A 16,745-nucleotide genomic window follows, 5' to 3' on the forward strand; every position below is an offset into this window, starting at 1 on the left:
AATAGGCAGCAGGAGAAGACTTTTATGTCATTGCTCGGCTTCCTTAATGGTCTCAAGAGTACTGGATTTTACTCATATTCCTATTGTAGTTGCAGAAGGAAATAAAGGAATAATAGGTCTGGGCTAGAGACTTGGGGTAAAATTCTGGCACCCTTTGTGCACCTAAATAGCAATTTTCCAGCTTCATAGGTGGTGTTTTGGGCACTTACACACAGGTTATGATTTGATTACCCCTGTAGTGTGAGCATATAAGTATGCACACCTAGAATGAGCATAAGCAATAGGCTATGTATTGGCTGGGCCAGGAGCAGAGTTAGGGTATGAATGTCCATTCTAAACATGTAAGAGCACATAAATCACAAAATCATAGCCAGGCAAAAACCTGTGCTTGATTTCTATGCTATGGTGTAGTGGTTAGAGCACTGGGCTGAGAAGTCAGGAAGCTGGAGGTTCAAAGCTTGTCTGAGCAAGGCAGGGGGGAAGTCTTCTGGTTTCTAGCCAAGTGCCCTAACCAGCCTGTTGGGACTAAAACAGCTGAGGCACACTCTCCAGATCTTTGTATTACATATCAAGTGGAAGAAAACTTGGTTCAGTGCTATAAACAAGGTACTTGGCATAGATGAGATCCATCAGGACAGCCTTTAAGACAGAACTGTCAAACTTGTTTGGCCCTGTGGGCCAGATGATATGTAAGCAGGGGTGACACTCTTAACTCCTGTGACTGCCAGAGCTGTTGGTTCAGCATGGCTCCAGAACCTAGGGTGTTAACACCACTGTGACTCAGTGGAAATTAAGGTGTGGGGGAACGACATGAATGGCATTAGGCCCATGGGTCTAGAGCCATACTGAAAGAGCAGCCCTAGCAGCCTGGGAATTAGCACCATTGCTGCAGGGGCTCTGGAAGCTGAGGTGATGAGTCCCATGGAGACAGGTGGCCCAATGTGCAAGAAACCTTGCAGGCCATATAATTCACTTGTTGGCTGGATCTGGCCCACAGGCCATATATTTGTCACCCCTGCTTTTAAGATGTTGGCACTGAGAAGCAAATCCTTACTTACAAGGAGGGCTGTAAGCATGTGGGTTTTTGTTGCATGGGTCCATCCCACTATGAGAAACACAGCAGAGCATGGAATTGACTCAATGAATTTCAGTCTGGTGGCTCTGATTAAATCCCAAGTGTGCTGATAAGCAATAGACTTCAGTTTGGTTCCCTGGCCATGGAAACATATTTGACTTTGTTCCCCACAAACAGACAAAGTGGTCTATGCTGTACTAGTGTGACTACCTCTAGCCAGGCTGTTGAGTACCATATGTAGCTTCCATTCATCATGAAACGTCACCTTGGTGTGTGACGTAGAAAATAGGTCAGAAAGAAAGTTCTTTTAGATTCTGAAACAAGGTTCGTGGCGAGTTGGTCTGCTGAGCCCATCAGCAAAGTGTATTGCTACTACTTGCTAACTCTCTGCCTTTGCACAGCTGCTTTAGCTGTAGTACTTTCCACCTTTACCTGTGCTGCTAGGCCTATGGCTCTCCAAAGGCTCTGAGCTGGCCCAGCTGTCAAGGACTGATGACAACACAGGGTCAACCAACTAATGAGAACAGCACCTGCTGCTTCTTAATGATGGCGGGACATCAGAGAAGTCAGAGGCTGAGTAAACGGACAGATTATGGGTGTCTGCCAATGGACTCACTCCAGGGGACACAGAGGGCAGCTTGACTTGGATTTGGGGGAGGGGAAGGAAAGAAAGACTTACCCAAGATACAGTGCTGGGTACAGGGAGGGGAAGTTTTGTATTATTATTATTCTGAGAGGACTTATTTATTCTTTCAATGAAAAAGAACGGAAACTAAAGGTGGTAGAGAGAAGGAGAAAAATAGTGAAGGAAAGGAGGCAAAGAGCAGCTTTTAGGCCGTTAGAATTTTTTTTAAGAAATTCATTTCTATTTGCTACTTTTGCAATGCCTGTGACAGTCTCCCTCTCCCGGGAAAGCACCCCAGAGCTTCACAGGGCCGGGAAAGCACCCCAGGGGTGTGAGCTGGGATGGTGTTGCTGAGGCAGTGACTTGAGTCAGATTTCTGAGATGGCTGGCAGGAAATGTGTGGGGTTACCTGGGTGCAGATACTTGTAAAAATTTGCACTGTCCTCTTGTTTTGAAGAGGTGTTTGGAGAAGGGCGAGAACATTAAGTTGGAGCAGATGCAAAGTTCAATTAATATTTTTCCTCCTATTAATAATGATGTGTGCTTATTTTGCATCTTTTGTCCCCCAAGGATCCATCTGAACCAGTAGGGGAGCAGGAGGGACAGCTCCCTACCCCAGGGGACAGTATCTCAGCAGAGTGACATCCTGGCTATGTTCCCAACTTGTAGATGTAGGGTAGCATTGTAAGGAGCATTCACTACACACGTCTTTTCCCAGGGTGCCTCCAGGATGGTTGCTAAGTACACTTTCTCCAGAAGCCTGCTCCTAGCCAGACCAAATTCTCTGCTGGGATAAATTGTTGTAGCTTCATTGATTTCACTTGATCTATATCAGTTCATGCCAGGAGAAGATCTGTTGCTGTTTCCAACCACTCTGAGCAGGACTGCACACCACTTCCCATTCTCCTTTTGCACAGTCTAACAGGCTCTTGGAACCATAAATAGGTCCAAAGCAGTATACAGGGGAATCACTTAATCCACAAGCAAAATCCAGACTTCTCTGAGGAACACAGCCTCTAGACAGTAGTGTAACAATGGGTGGGTGAGCAGGACATAAACCCCAGGAGCTAGTTAAGGGCGAGGCATTGGTGAGGCAGCAGACCTCCCGCCCCTGATCCTGCACAGTGCACTGCCCCCTACTCAGGATGCAGAACTGGCTAGTTATGCTTCTGCCTCTAGGTGCAGCAGCAGTGCAGGGTAGTAGGAGGCTAGAATTGAAGAAAACACAGTGAGAACTTCAAGGGGGAACATAGATAGGACGGACATAATTGCAAAGATTGATGTTTGGTCATAGCACTGGGATTAACACCCCAGATCTTGTAAAAGGTGCCCTGGGATCATAAATAACCACAAGGAGCTCCAGTCTTGGAGTTATGACTACTCTAAATACCAGGCAGGGCATTGATCCATTTCACCATACTTTCTTTTTTTTTTCTTTTTCAGTGGATATTTTACTTTTGTCCCCAGTTGGCAGGGGTTTGATACTGAAGATATGTCTTGCCCACCTAATCTATAGGCTGGTGAAGTACTCTGAAAGAAAAGTCAATGCTTACCAAATTATTGAGTTGGGGTGGGATTATCACAAATGCATATTAGGTAGGGATCCAACCTCCTAAATGTCCCCTTCCCCTCATATCACTGACTAGCACCCAGGATTTTCCTGAGCAGTCTCCCCTATATATACTCACCTGGTATAATGCTGCTTACTCTGTAAGAACTGATAAGATTCCATCACAAGGTGACTAAAACTATATATATGGCTTAAGTCTTCTGGTGAAAAAAATCTTCCAAAATGCCCTCTTTCAAGTCATTCCAAACACAAACAAATGACCCTACAAAGCAACAACAATAACAACAAAAAAAGACCTTCCCAATGTCATTTTCTTATTACATAGTTCTGGGAATTTAGCATTTCCATGAAGAAATACATTGCTGTGCTTATGCAATCCTCTGGAAACAACATTAATGACAGGACAGGAGAGAGTAATATTCTATTAGAGTTTCCTTGGGTGAAAAGCACTTAACCCAATTTTTTCAGTGAATCTGTCAATGGGACCATGATAGATCTGACAATATTGCATCCTGGGGTTTTCCATAGCTCATTCTCCTTTCCTGCAAAGCTCTCTTGGCTTGCCAGGGAGGAAGCCTGTACCGTATAAAAACCCACAACCCTTTTTTAACTCTGCCATTGGGTCCTCTGATTGTAACAGTAAATAAAAACCAGGAAGAGACTTCCAGTTTTTTCAGAGTCCAGCAGCTCTACATCCAGGCAAAAATAGACTTTATAGGTAGTTGCAGTCAAAACACTACGAGAAATGTATAAAAAGAATTAATTTTATTAATACATTAAACTTGTGCACAGCACATACATATAAAATAGAAGCAGTTACATTTTACAAACACTTGATTAGACAGGGTTTTTTTGGTTTTCCTACAGATTTACAGTCTCAATTGTTAAGTCCATACTGAGTCAGAACATGAGGTATATTTTGGTGGCAAGAAAATAACGCTAGCACTTTGGCACCATTTTATTGTGCAAAATAAAATATTGGAATTGGAATAGTTAATGAGGTATACAAAGGTTACTCTGCTGTACCAGTTTGTGTGGGGAGGGGGCAGCTTGTCTAAGATTTTGATCCAAGCCCAATAGAAAGATTGATTTTATACTGAAGTGAATTAGCTCTTCAATATATTATGGGGTTTGCCTATTTGGAAAAAAAATCCTTCCAATATGATTCATCTGTGCATTTGTGACCTATGTGTAGACAGAGAGCTACCCAGGCAGACATTTGGTATCCATGGGGCATGTGCTGTGTTGTAGTTCAGCGCAATGTGCCACTGAATGCTGATGTTTGACTGTGATATCAAAATAATTATCAAGATGACAATAAGGGGTTCCATAGGTTGCCCATTCTGCCTCAACCCTCACTTCCATGGGAAGGTCTTTATTCAGATTACGGGTAACCCACAGGAGAGTTGCTCTCCTGACTAAACACTTTCTTAAGTAGACAGTTTGCCAGGCTGTGCCCATATTTTCTCCCAGTAAGTTTCAAGTAAAATGCATTTAGTTTATAAAGTGAACAGTGCAAGCTCAACAAACTCTCCCTGAGAACTGCAAAGCAAGCAGTGTTCTCCCTGACTCCTACTTCTCCACCAGAACTGATTAGGAGCCTGATATCTGAATTTAGCTGACAATTTTTAAAAGTGATGCATGAGGCAGAACATGGGCAGGCCTGCTCCCCTTCAGCTCTTCAGGGCCAGCAAGAGCAAACCCTGACTGTGTCAGTAATAGAATCATAGAAAATGAGGGTTGGAAGGGCCTCAGAAGGTCATCTAGTCCAACCCCTGCTCGAAGAAGGACCGTCCCCAACTAAATCACCCCAGCCAAACTAAGTTCATCCCAACCAAAAAATAAACTGTCATGAGTTGAAGACATGCAACGAAGCAGTTCTGATAAGTAAGCATGTGCCCTTTTTACGAAGTCCCTCTTATGCACATAACCACATATTTGAGAAAGGCATGCCTCCAGGTATTTCTCCAAGCAACTGCTAGCCCAACCAGCACCAAACCCATAGCTTTGTGGCATGTTGACATCTATCCTGGAGGTATCATCTGCAGGAGTTTGCACTTCTGACACAGACGTCATCTAACCCCCACACTAATTGCAGATCCCAATGCTATACTAGTTTGCTACACAATTCTACTTTCACTGGCCCTTAATCTACAAACATGATGGAAAAAAATATGATGGTGTTGAGAGTAACTCAGTACAGTTAATGATGTGGATAGCTAAATACCCACCAACATTTTTACAGACCAGCTCAGACAATCACTGATATTCAGGTGTTGCACTAAAAGATTCAGTGACCCAGTGTGGAGTATAATGGCCCTGATGACATACCCCTGCATCTTTATGTGCCAGTTTTCCAATTGTATTAATGACACTGATGTCAGTGGTATTACTGCTGATTTCCCCTGGTGTCACTGAACTGAAGCATACTCCAAAAGCATCTGTGTATCAGCATTCAAAACATCATTTCTTTTCTCACTGACTCTTTCATCCCTCTTTAAATATCCTTTCAAAGACAAAAACAACTAGGAATTAAATAAGAGGCCAGATCTGCAGGTGGCATGTATGACCCTACACGCCAGCAGCTGATGATCTGGCCTGCTCTAACTATAATCTCTAGGCATTGCTCTGAGTCTTTTTTCTTCCCCCTTAGCCTCCTGTTTTCCCCCTTGAAAATGCAAACCCTTCCAAACCAAACAACTTTATGCATGGCAGACACATACAGTTTGCCAATTTGGCTTTCCTTTACACACACACACTACTGTACTAAAAAATGAAGAATTGTTCTTTTCCTTTGCTTTATCAAAAAGAAATCCACCAGACATACCATATAAGCTATAGTCCATCTTTTTTTTCTCTCTTTATAGTCCATTCCGTTGGAGCCACTGGGAAATTCTACTCTTTGTCCAAAATAAATTCAAGTATAAATCAAACAAAAGGAGCTGTAAAATGGCTTTTCATTCATAAAATCGCTGCTTTCTCAATAATTCAGTGTGTGTGTGTGTGTGTGTGTGTGTGTGTGTGTGTGTGTGCACGCATGTGCACTGTGTACATGCACAGACACTCTTTAGGGGCTAAATCCCCAGCTGATGTAGATTGGTGTAGTTCAGCTAATGTCACAGGAGCTACTCTGGTTTATATTCACTGGAGATCTGGCCCTTGTGTTGTGTTTCATCTATGTCAAAAGGCCCAAGTTCATTACAAATATACTACCCCTGCAAATAGAATGGCATGTCAAGGCTGGTGGTATTCAGCATTTTGGTTGCACATGGAAAATTTTCCTTGCACTCAGACATACACTTCTGCAGCTACATGGTTTCTCTGTGCTGAAAATGCTTGTGCTCTGACACTGCTTTGAATCTAGTTTCAAATTTAGGAGTGCCCCATCAATGCAGGAATCTCAAGGCTTCTGGTCACTGACATTTATAGAGACTATTGACTTAGGGTCTCTTAAAATACTCTGTAAAGGCATAGGGAATGTGGCATGACTGGTATTCTGGAAAAAGGTTATCTAAACAGTTGGGCAAGGTTTCATGTCCTTTATAGATATTTTAGGAGAAGTTTGGGGGACATTTCATGGAATTTGCAGGATAGTTTTTTTAAGTAACGCTGTCTTCATAAACTGGAATTAAGACACTCCCTCCTCTACAGTATCTCACAAAAAATGTTTAGACATGTTACATGCTGTTGCATTTGAGATATGGTAAGGAAAAATAGGGTATGTCCAAACAGTTGACCCAAACAGCATGCAACTTGGCCTAAAGAAGGGCTCTCCAGCATATCATGCACTCGGTGTTTGAAATAGAGACGTTCTCTAATATATTCCTGTGTTGGAAGCCTATATGAATTCCTTACATTTTACAAGTTACATGCCACAGACTAATTCCAGTACATGGTGGTTAATGGTATAGAAAGTGAAATAAAATATTTTGCCTTTAAATATTTCCCTCCCTGTGTTTTCTATATATATTATTCATTGAAGGCACCTAATTACTATGGTGACTAGTATATTAACAATACCTAGTTAGATAAATACACAGTGGCTGTGTATCTATCATACACTGTGTGTGTAACTTAGATATGTAAATACATGTATATTTTAGATGGGCCTAGACCACATGCTGGGTGGAAGCAGCTCCAAATGTTGAGCTGTTCAGTATCTTGATTTCAAGACTAATTGTGCCCCCAGGACTAATCTCTGATGTAAAGGGGCCAACTCCTGAGGTCCAGAAAACCAGCATAGGTTCCCATCCTTCAAAGAAATCCATGTGGACAGGCTCAGCAGCCTTTATGGAGACCCCCACTGCATGGGGTGCTGCGGCCATAAAAGTTTGTTCACATAGAACCTTTGCTTGAATGGACACCTTAGTGAGCAAAATGTTAGGACCATATGCTCAGGTGATATAAAATAGTACAGCACCACTAATATCAATGCACCTAAGGGCGTTTCCCATTTATTTGTATGAATAGAAATTGTCAAGCAACAGGCTGTTTTTGAGGTAATTAAAAATTGTCCACAGACATTCTGCAACTTGCAAGTATTTGCCATTCAACCAGGATGGCATTTTGTTTTCTATCCAGCACCAATGAAGCCCATGTAAAATTCATTTGTACTGAGTACAAGAGAAGCAGCATAGTGTTGCATACATTGTGTAATGTATCTAGTACAAATATTTCTACCCAAATATACATATATCTATGAATGGTATAAATACTTTACCTGGGAGCTTATTCACATGTGCAAAATGAGAGTTTGTTTGTTCTGTTTTCCCCCCTTAATTAAATATGTGTGTCTCATTTTCATATTCTGGGCAGAAAGTGTGTGACTGTCATTGCAGGAGAGACTTTGCTTCCCTTTTTCACTCTCCCGTGTTTGCTGAGTGCTATGTAAGCGCCTTGGTACAGACTGGATTCATAGGCGTTGTAGTTATTGGGCAGCAAGGTTTCTTTGAATTTGCATTCATTTTGAAAAATTGCCTAGGGAATAGAGAAAGGAGAAAAAAAAAAGAAAACAGTTACCATAAATACCATGGGAAGACCCGAGTGATTCCTTCTCCTATCCCCCTTTTTTACAGAAGAACCTGTCGTGGTGTGTAACAGGTGGTGGCGTAAGGTTTGTGTCCAGCGATAAATCTCCTTTGGCACTAATTCGGTGTCAGATATACACAGATGCCACCTGTTCAGATAATGGACTATGCACTTCCTGTACACATCAAGTTAATTCATAATAAACCAGGGATTTTTTTCCTTTTCTCCAGGAGGAGCCATTTATGTCATCATGACACCCAATTGTCCGTATGACATGGAGTTATTTCATGCCCCCCAAGTTCCCAGATTATTTGCCATTCAGAACAGAATAGTCCAGCAAGCATTGAAAATCCTGCAGCCCTTACGTAAGCAGTCCCACTAACTGAGAAGTCCTTGCTTGGAGTTGTCTGCTTGACTGTAAATCCATTCTAACTCTTTTAAAATCTGATCAATAGACATGGAGTTGCCAAAATTAAATATGCTATCAAAGCCTTTTCTGCCAAGAAATTGGATATAGTTTTTTCATGTGCTCTCATTGAAATCTGAGGAATTGACTCCTAAAATTTTTGTGAGGAAGGGAACTTTGGCTGCTTTGCAGACTTTGCAAATATGTGCGCAGACAAGGACAGAAGTGCACAGAGTTGGCAAAAAGAGATGCATTTGTGTGAAAGGTGACATGGAAATAATTCCGAGATCAGATGTCCTACATACAGAATACCACTGTAACACTGATGCTGTCATATAGACATTTCCATGCTTTTCTAGCCAGATACTTCTGTGACAAATCCACCCAAGGCCCCACAGGATTTAGGTCCTTAGCAAAGGAAAATATACAACTGTTCTTATTTTCTCAGATGTCTCTTAAAATTTAACAGGACCGAATTGGAACAGTAAAAAAGGGAACTCTGAGACAGAGTCTAGTCCTTCAGCAGAGCCCAGTCTAGTAAAGCACTCTGATAACATTCCAGTGCCTAGAGCTAGACATAGCTGGGTTAGATGCCCTATGTATTATTTATTGCTGGGTTCGATGCTCCATTGGGACTATTCAAATGAAGAAGTGACTAAAGGTTGCAGCATATGGCCACTATTTTGGTATTTTATTAAAGAACTGAACGATTTTCTTGAAGTTATGAATGCTTCAGTGGAAGTGACTCTAGTTTTTGAGGAAAAAGGGAAACAGCAGCAAACTCCAGACATTATGTGAGGCAGACTTCTTGCTTCTTGCAGGGCTGATCCCTTTCAACTGGACTATTCTGCAGGTGCTGGTTGCTGACATTAAGGAAGCATTGCTAGGGATTTAAAAGTTGAATTTGCATTTGGTGATTACTGGCAAATACCTTTTGTACAATGATGATGGTGTTTGTGGTTACCAGGATAATTTTATTAGTGATGAGATTTTTTTTTCCCTCTGGATTTTATCCTACAAAACTAGCCTCTTGAAGATCTATCACATGCATATGGCTCTCAGGCCATTTCTAGGGGACAAATTCATTTGGTGGGGCATACACATTTTCCCTAAGTGGATGAATTTGGAGGTGACTTCACTAGAAGAATTTCATGGAGTGTTTTTATTACTGACCAGACCTCCTGGCTCTGATGTTTATTTCCATAAAGACAATGTGTCTCCTCTTTCCATTCAGAGTGGAAAAAAACTCAGAAGATTTGGCAGGACCAAGCCCACATGCAGACAGCCATTCAAAGGTGATCAATGCCTCCTTTTAACCAGTTCATGTTTCTTAACTGCTCCTTAGAATGCTTTATAATAACAGCACACTGACAGCCTTGCCAGTTACCACAATGAACATTGTTGATGGTGGTAGGTTAGGCTTGCTATAGTTGCACTGCCAGGGGATTTTTTATGGTGGAAAATAAAATTCCCAAGTTTTCTTAGTAACTATGTTATGGTCAATTATTAAACGTCAAGAAAAAGAAATTTGAACTTGTACTCACTGTTCCATATAACCTCCCTTTGTTGTTCATTGCAATGAAGAGGGCACTTTTCACACCAAACAGGCTAACAACACCTCTCTCTACCGTTGATATTTCTAAAAGACCTGAATAGACAGATAAAAGTTTAATTGTATGTATTTTACAGATAGCCAAAAGAAATTAACCAGAGATGTGCTATTAAGTTATAACTATTAACACCCATATGAAAATGTTGTGTAGGACTTAATTGAAAATTATATCCATAATAAGTACATGCATATATATATATATGAGAGAGAGAGTGAGAGAGAGATCTATATCTATGTATACACATACATACACACACAAACAGACTCTCAGTCCTTACATTCTATAGGGTTTTAGAATAAAGTCTTTAGACCCTTAAGCATTTTCTATAGAATTTCACCAGTTTCATTCTTGCTAAATTTTCCAAGACTTTCTTACATGAGAATAATCACTATTTAAAATGTCATAACCAAGAGTGACATCATTGCCAAAAGAAATGTGGTTTACATAATGAAATTTACCTTAATCAACTACTTGTAAATGGCACTTTTCAACAAATCCAAATGAACAGTAAAAATGATTTATTTGATAGTAACAGCTTGTATTAGCTGTGCACTTTCAATTACTTAGCATCTCCAATGTGCAAGATAATCACCAGGCAAAAATCAAGGTAATATCTGTGAGTGCATGAAAGCTTCCAGGTTCAAATGTCAGGGGAAAATGCACAAGAGTGGGGAAAAATGCATCAGAAATAAAGTTTGCAAGTGGATTTAACTTTTCTAGTCTGGGAAGGAAAGCAGAGTAAAAATAAATTGGTATCTAATTTTGTCCATGCATTCATTACATGTTTTAGCCTGGAGGTTTCTGGTGCTGATTTATCCTAAAGACTTTTAAAAGGCAACAGATGTAGCTTAGATTGAGAATATCAAGCAATAACATTTGCATTCTGTAAAGGGTAATTACTCGAGTTCACTGCAATTAAGTGACATCTATGCTATTTCATTTCTGGATGCAACTCACTGTATTGGCTTTCATCATGAACTCCGCTTATCCTTCCGTCGGGAAGGATTTGAAGGTGAAACCCGATGCCCACGTTGCAGTAAAGCCTCCGCTGCCTCTTGATTCCTAGCAAATAGTCACTCTCCCAGTTCACCTCGGATCTCTCCCCTGACATCCCAGCAATGGACCTGGACAACAGAGACTCCCATCCTCTCTCCAGCAAGGTGCCATTAGTTCTGCTGACAACTGGATATGATGAAACAATCCCAGAGAGAAAACCCAGAAGAACAAAAGCAGGCAACGTCCAGTGAATGCTGGCTTCGCAGGACATAGTGATGAGGAGTCTTTGTGCGATGGCCATCCGGTTCACCTCCTGGGCACGTGGTCAGAATTAATGGCCCTAAAAATACCTCCCTTCTTGTTTTTCTCCCTTCAGCATGGTGGCAGACGCTTATTTTTGGAAGGCAGATAGAGATTGCTGACATGAAATGAAAGCCTGGGAGCAGTTGGGTTGGGAGCAGAGACAGGCCAGCAGAGCACAAACTGGTGGAGACCATGTTTTGTAGCTCCTGCTCTCCAGTGGGGCAGCCTGGATATATTTGATTGACCTATCTTTATAGTTCAGGGTCTGTCCCACCCTATGGCATCACTCTGACATCAACAGTTTGCCAAAGGTATACTTGCCCCAGCTGTAACACTAACCTGCTCGCTACTGTCATCCAAGACAGGAGGCCGGAATGAGGTTTCATTGGGCAGTCAGCAGGCCGTATTGAATGCGAAAGGGACAGATCAGTTGGATGGTCAGATATCTCACAGATAGCTTCCTTATTTAGAGAAGAAGGTGTAAAAACAGTCATGGACCTCACCAGACAGTAATGAAAACTTTGCCAGCCGCTTCTTCGGCAGTGTGTTCACTGAGTTTACATTAGGATCACTTGCACAGAGCACGGCAGCGTTAGGGGAGAATGAGTCTTTACACAGCAGGGTTTGCACTTCTTGTCTTCAAGTAGCTAACAAATCCACAGCACCTCTCACTGTGGTGACTAAATGCAAATAGCAGGCCTGCCCCTTCAGGAGGACAGTTTTCATTTTGGCGGCAGTGTTCTTGGCTAGCCTCAAGATTGCTGAGCCATGGCCTATAGAAATAAATACTGTAGATAGAGAGTTGATGGAAGGTCTCATCCTACAGTTTTTTCTTAGGCAACAATCCCACTAGCTACATGGGGAGTTTTTACTGAGTTAGGAGTGTAGAAGTGGGATTCTGACTTTGCAGCTGACCACTCACTGCACTAATCCATACACATGTCAGTAGCCGGTTTGTCCCCTCTGGGACTGCTTGGACAAATAAGGTCTACTCAGAAAAACAAGGATTACTGAAGCAAGCGAAGATCAGAGTATGGGACCTTGGGTCTTTAGGGCTTTGATGCTTCAAATGCTTAAGCAGGTGCCTAGGTTTTATTCATGTGCATACTCAAATATCTGCTAGATTGGACATTTGGTAGCATATGAAAGACACAGAAGAAAAAAGACAGCCACTTCCCCTCCCTTTGTACCAGTGTCAGTTTTCAATAAATTGATTTAAACCCCAGGCATAGCCTTCCTGTAACGAATTGTGATAATCTCTCTCTGTTTTCCTTTAATGATAGCCAATTTTCGAGTGTATCTCACTTCCTCTGGAGATTTTGCTTTCATTTTTACCCATTATCCTTCACTGTTGTTTTAGGTTCTCCTTGACTTGAGAGGTGACACTGCTATCTTCTTTTGTTTAAATGGCTAATTAGGGGGCCTGATCAAAATCAACTGGGAGGCGGGAGGAAATCAAATTGTGCAAGACTTTTCACAACCCTTAAATTTGCATTTCCCATGTATTTTTCCTGGTGGCTAAAATATATTCTCAGTACTGCACCTGGAAACTCAAAACAACCCCCAACATTTTGGCATGATATAGGCATCCATTCATGTGCTATTATTAGGTTTTTGATACTTCAGAAGTGTACACATGCACACAGTCTTACTCTGGTGGGTCACAGTTATCAAGGCTTTTTTAAGCTAAAGGCTCTTGTTGGAAGAAACATTCTTAATAATTCATCATCTTAGTGGAGTAAGTACAGGGCTGTCAGCAAGAAGGCCTTCCTTCCTACAATTCACTAGGCTTAACTCTTAGTTTCATAGTTAGTTAGTTAGTAGGGTCGGAAGGGACCTAAGCAGATCATCTAGTCCGACCCCCTGCCATGGCAGGAAAGAGTACTGGGGTCAAATGACCCCAGCAAGGTGATTGTCTAGCCTTGTTTTAAAGACCCCCAGGGTAGGACCCAGCACCACTTCGCTTGGAAGTTGGTTCCAGATCCTAGCCGCCCTGACAGTGAAGCAGCGCCTCCTGATGTCTAGCTTAATACTACCCTCTGCCAGCTTGTGACCATTATTCCTAGTCACTCCTGGTAGTGCTCAAGGGAACAGGGACTCCCCCATTGCCTGCTGGTCTCCTCTGACTAGTTTGTAACAGGCCACTAGATCCCACCTCTGCCTTCTCTTGTGGAGGCTGAACAGGTTCAGGTCTCGTAGCCTGTCCTCGTAGGGCCTGCCCTGCTGACCCCGATCATGCAAGTGGCCCTCCTCTGGACCCTCTCCATGTTGTCCACATCTCTCCTGAAGTGCGGCGCCCAGAACTGGATGCAGTACTCCAGCTGCGGCCTGACCAGTGTTGCATAGAGGGGGAGGATCACCTCCTTGGGCCTGCTTGAGATGCATCTGTGGATGCATGACAAGGTACGGTTGGCCTTCCTGACTGCATCCCCACATGGCCAGCCCATGTTCATCTTGGCATCAGTAGTCACTCCAAGATCCTTTTCTGCCTCTGTGCTGATGAGAAGGGAGTTCCCCAGCCTGTAGGTATGGTGCTGGTTCTTCCTCCCCAGGTGCATCACCTTGCACTTGTCAGTGTTGAATCCCATCCTGTTCTCATCCGCCCACCCCTGTAACCTGTCTAGGTCTGATTGCAGCCTATTCCTCCCTTCTAGCATGCCCACATCCCCCCACATCTTAGTGTCATCAGCAAATTTGAACAGGGTGCTTTTTACCCCCTCGTCCAAGTCATAGATGAAGATGTTGAACAGTGCGGGCCTGAGGACAGCCCTGGGGGACCCCACTGCCCACATCCCTCCAGGTTGAAAATGACCCATCCACCACCACTCTCTGGGTGTGGCCCTCCAGCCAGTCGGCAACCCACTTGACTGTGTAGGTGTCGATACCACAGTCCCCCAGTTTCTTAATGAGAACGGGGTGAGAGACAGTGTCGAAGGCCTTCCTAAAGTCCAGGAAGACTATGTCCACTGCTATCCCTGCATCTAAGGATTTGTAACTCTTCACAGTTACTATTTATTTAGGTGAATCCCAATACCCATATTGTACATATGGTGCTGCTAATGCTTAGAGCAGCCAGAGTGATTCACAACCAGGGTGTTGCAGCACCCTAGGATGCCATGATATGCTTTGAAGGGTGCCAGACAATGTTAGCTCTGTTAAATGTGCAAACAACTACACATGAAAGGTTGAGAACCACTGGCTTAAAGAGATTGTATGACCTGCACACTATTTACAAGTGTAGTCTTAACTACTGTCTAGATCAGTGCTGATTCTGGTTTGCTTTACGTCGTGCCTAGTCATTTCTACCTGTGCAAAAGTGGGCATAAAATTTCAGCAAGAAACTACTAGACATTTCACACCTTCTTACAACAGTGGCTAATGGCTTTACAAGATGCCCAGGCAATGGAAACATGGGCCCCACATCCTTATTTTAGAGCGGGATGAGCAACCTGTCCAAACTACCAGAACCAAGACAGCAACAAAACTAGCCTTCCTCATTCCCAAGTCAACATCTTTACTACTAGCTTGTGGTAGCTTCTAGGCATGTTGCTTTATTCCTACTGCCCTGAGATTCTTTGCCTCTAAATGGGAGAAGATTGTATTTACTTAGCATCTTTCTTGTGCCTGGGGGATCTAAAGCATAATTTTAGGTTTTCGTTTTTATTATTATCCCTGCTTTAGTAGTGGGGGGAAATGCTGATGTTATTTGTCATTCAATGGGGTGTTGCACAGCAATATGCTGTGGATTTGCAGTTGGGAAGAAAGTGCATAGCTAGCCTTCCATAATCCATCACCTTTCTGTCTTCTGCTCCTCAGTCCTGGAGGCAGTCTGGGGTTGAACAAGTCCATGACAAGTTAGAGCAGCCTTGGGCTTTTGTAACTTGTCCTGGCAGATCACTCCCAAATTGACAGTCTGATGGTTTGCATCATGGGATCTCACTGTCTTCTAGCCCCATCCCTGGCTCTGACACACCCTCTCCTCATCCCCAACCTAGCCAAGAGTGCTCCCCTCCAGACTGTGAGAAGGGCCTGGAGAGAGAAGTGTAGGAATGGTTCATTCAGCTGAATATCCCCCTGCAGTGTGGGAGATCTTGAAGTGCTGCCTAAGGGCAGCTTTCAGGTGAGTGTCATGAAGGACAGTTGAATAAGGCCTTGATTCAGACAGTCCAAGTAATTTGTCTGAGTAAAACTTCATGTAGGGGCAAGCAGGGGAGATTATGCTTAGGGGCAACCAACATGGGTTCATTAGAGGCAGGTCCTGTCAGACCAACCTGGTGGCCTTCTACAACCAGGTCACAAAATCCTTGGATGCAGGTGTTGCGGTGGACAAAGTCTTTCTGGACTTTAGCAAGGCTTTTGACACTGTCTCTCACCCCATTCTCATTAAAAAATAGGAGATTGTGGTGTCGATGCCTACACAGTCAGATGGGTCACCAATTGACTGGAGGGCTGCACCCAGAGAGTGGTGGTGGACAGGTCATTTTCGACTTGGAGGTATGTGGGCAGTGGGGTCCCCCAGGGCTCAGTCCTCGGACCCGCACCGTTCAACATCTTCATCAACAACTTGGATGAGGGGGTGAAAAGCACCTTGTTCAAATTCGCAGATGACAGTAAAATGTGGGGAGAAGTGGGCACGCTAGAAGGGAGGGACAGGCTGCAATTGGATCTGGACAGGTTACAGGGATGGGTGGATGAGAATAAGATGGGTTTCAGCACTGACAAGTGTTGCACCTAGTGTTGCACTGACAAGTACTGCACCTAGGAAGAAAGAACCAGCAGCATATCTACAGGCTGGGGAACTTCCTTCTTGTCAGCACAGAGGCAGAAAAGGATCTTGGAGTCATTATTGATGCCAAAATGAACATGGGCCAGCAATGTGGGGACGCAGTCAGGAAGGCCAACCATACCTTGTTATACATCCACAGATGCATCTCGAGCAGGTCCAAGGAGGTGATCCTCCCCTTCTATGCAACACTGGTCAGGCCACAACTGGAGTACTGTGTCCAGTTCTGGGCGCCACACTTCAGCAGAGATGTGGACAACATGGAGAGGGTCCAGAGGAGGGCCACTCGCATGATCGGGGGCAGCAGGGCAGGCCCTACAAGGAAAGGCTAAGGGACCTGAACCTG

The 16,745-nt window shown here is 43.3% G+C and overlaps 1 protein-coding gene across 1 annotated transcript; it reads right to left on the reverse strand.

The window, feature by feature from the left end:
* Positions 1-4,036: 4,036 nt before the first annotated feature.
* Positions 4,037-11,825, reverse strand: FGF6 (fibroblast growth factor 6). Its single transcript, XM_090041128.1, has 3 exons — positions 11,275-11,825; positions 10,249-10,352; positions 4,037-8,247 (listed from the first exon to the last, which is right to left on the reverse strand). Exons 1-3 carry the CDS (start codon positions 11,612-11,614, stop codon positions 8,071-8,073), a joined length of 621 nt encoding a protein of 206 aa, XP_089897254.1. The 5' UTR covers positions 11,615-11,825; the 3' UTR covers positions 4,037-8,070.
* Positions 11,826-16,745: the final 4,920 nt, after the last annotated feature.

Source organism: Crocodylus siamensis, chromosome 4, assembly GCF_052110815.1.
Source record: "Crocodylus siamensis isolate JL-2025a chromosome 4, ASM5211081v1, whole genome shotgun sequence".
Lineage (NCBI taxonomy): Eukaryota > Metazoa > Chordata > Crocodylia > Crocodylidae > Crocodylus > Crocodylus siamensis.

Coding starts and splice junctions, on each gene's coding strand:
- FGF6 (XM_090041128.1), bottom strand. CDS start 11,614: ATGGCCATCGCACAAAGACTCCTCATCACTATGTCCTGCGAAGCCAGC. Junction 10,353..11,274: donor TCATGATGAAAGCCAATACA/GTGAGTTGCATC, acceptor CTGTCTATTCAG/GTCTTTTAGAAATATCAACG. Junction 8,248..10,248: donor AAGGGAGGTTATATGGAACA/GTGAGTACAAGT, acceptor TCTATTCCCTAG/GCAATTTTTCAAAATGAATG.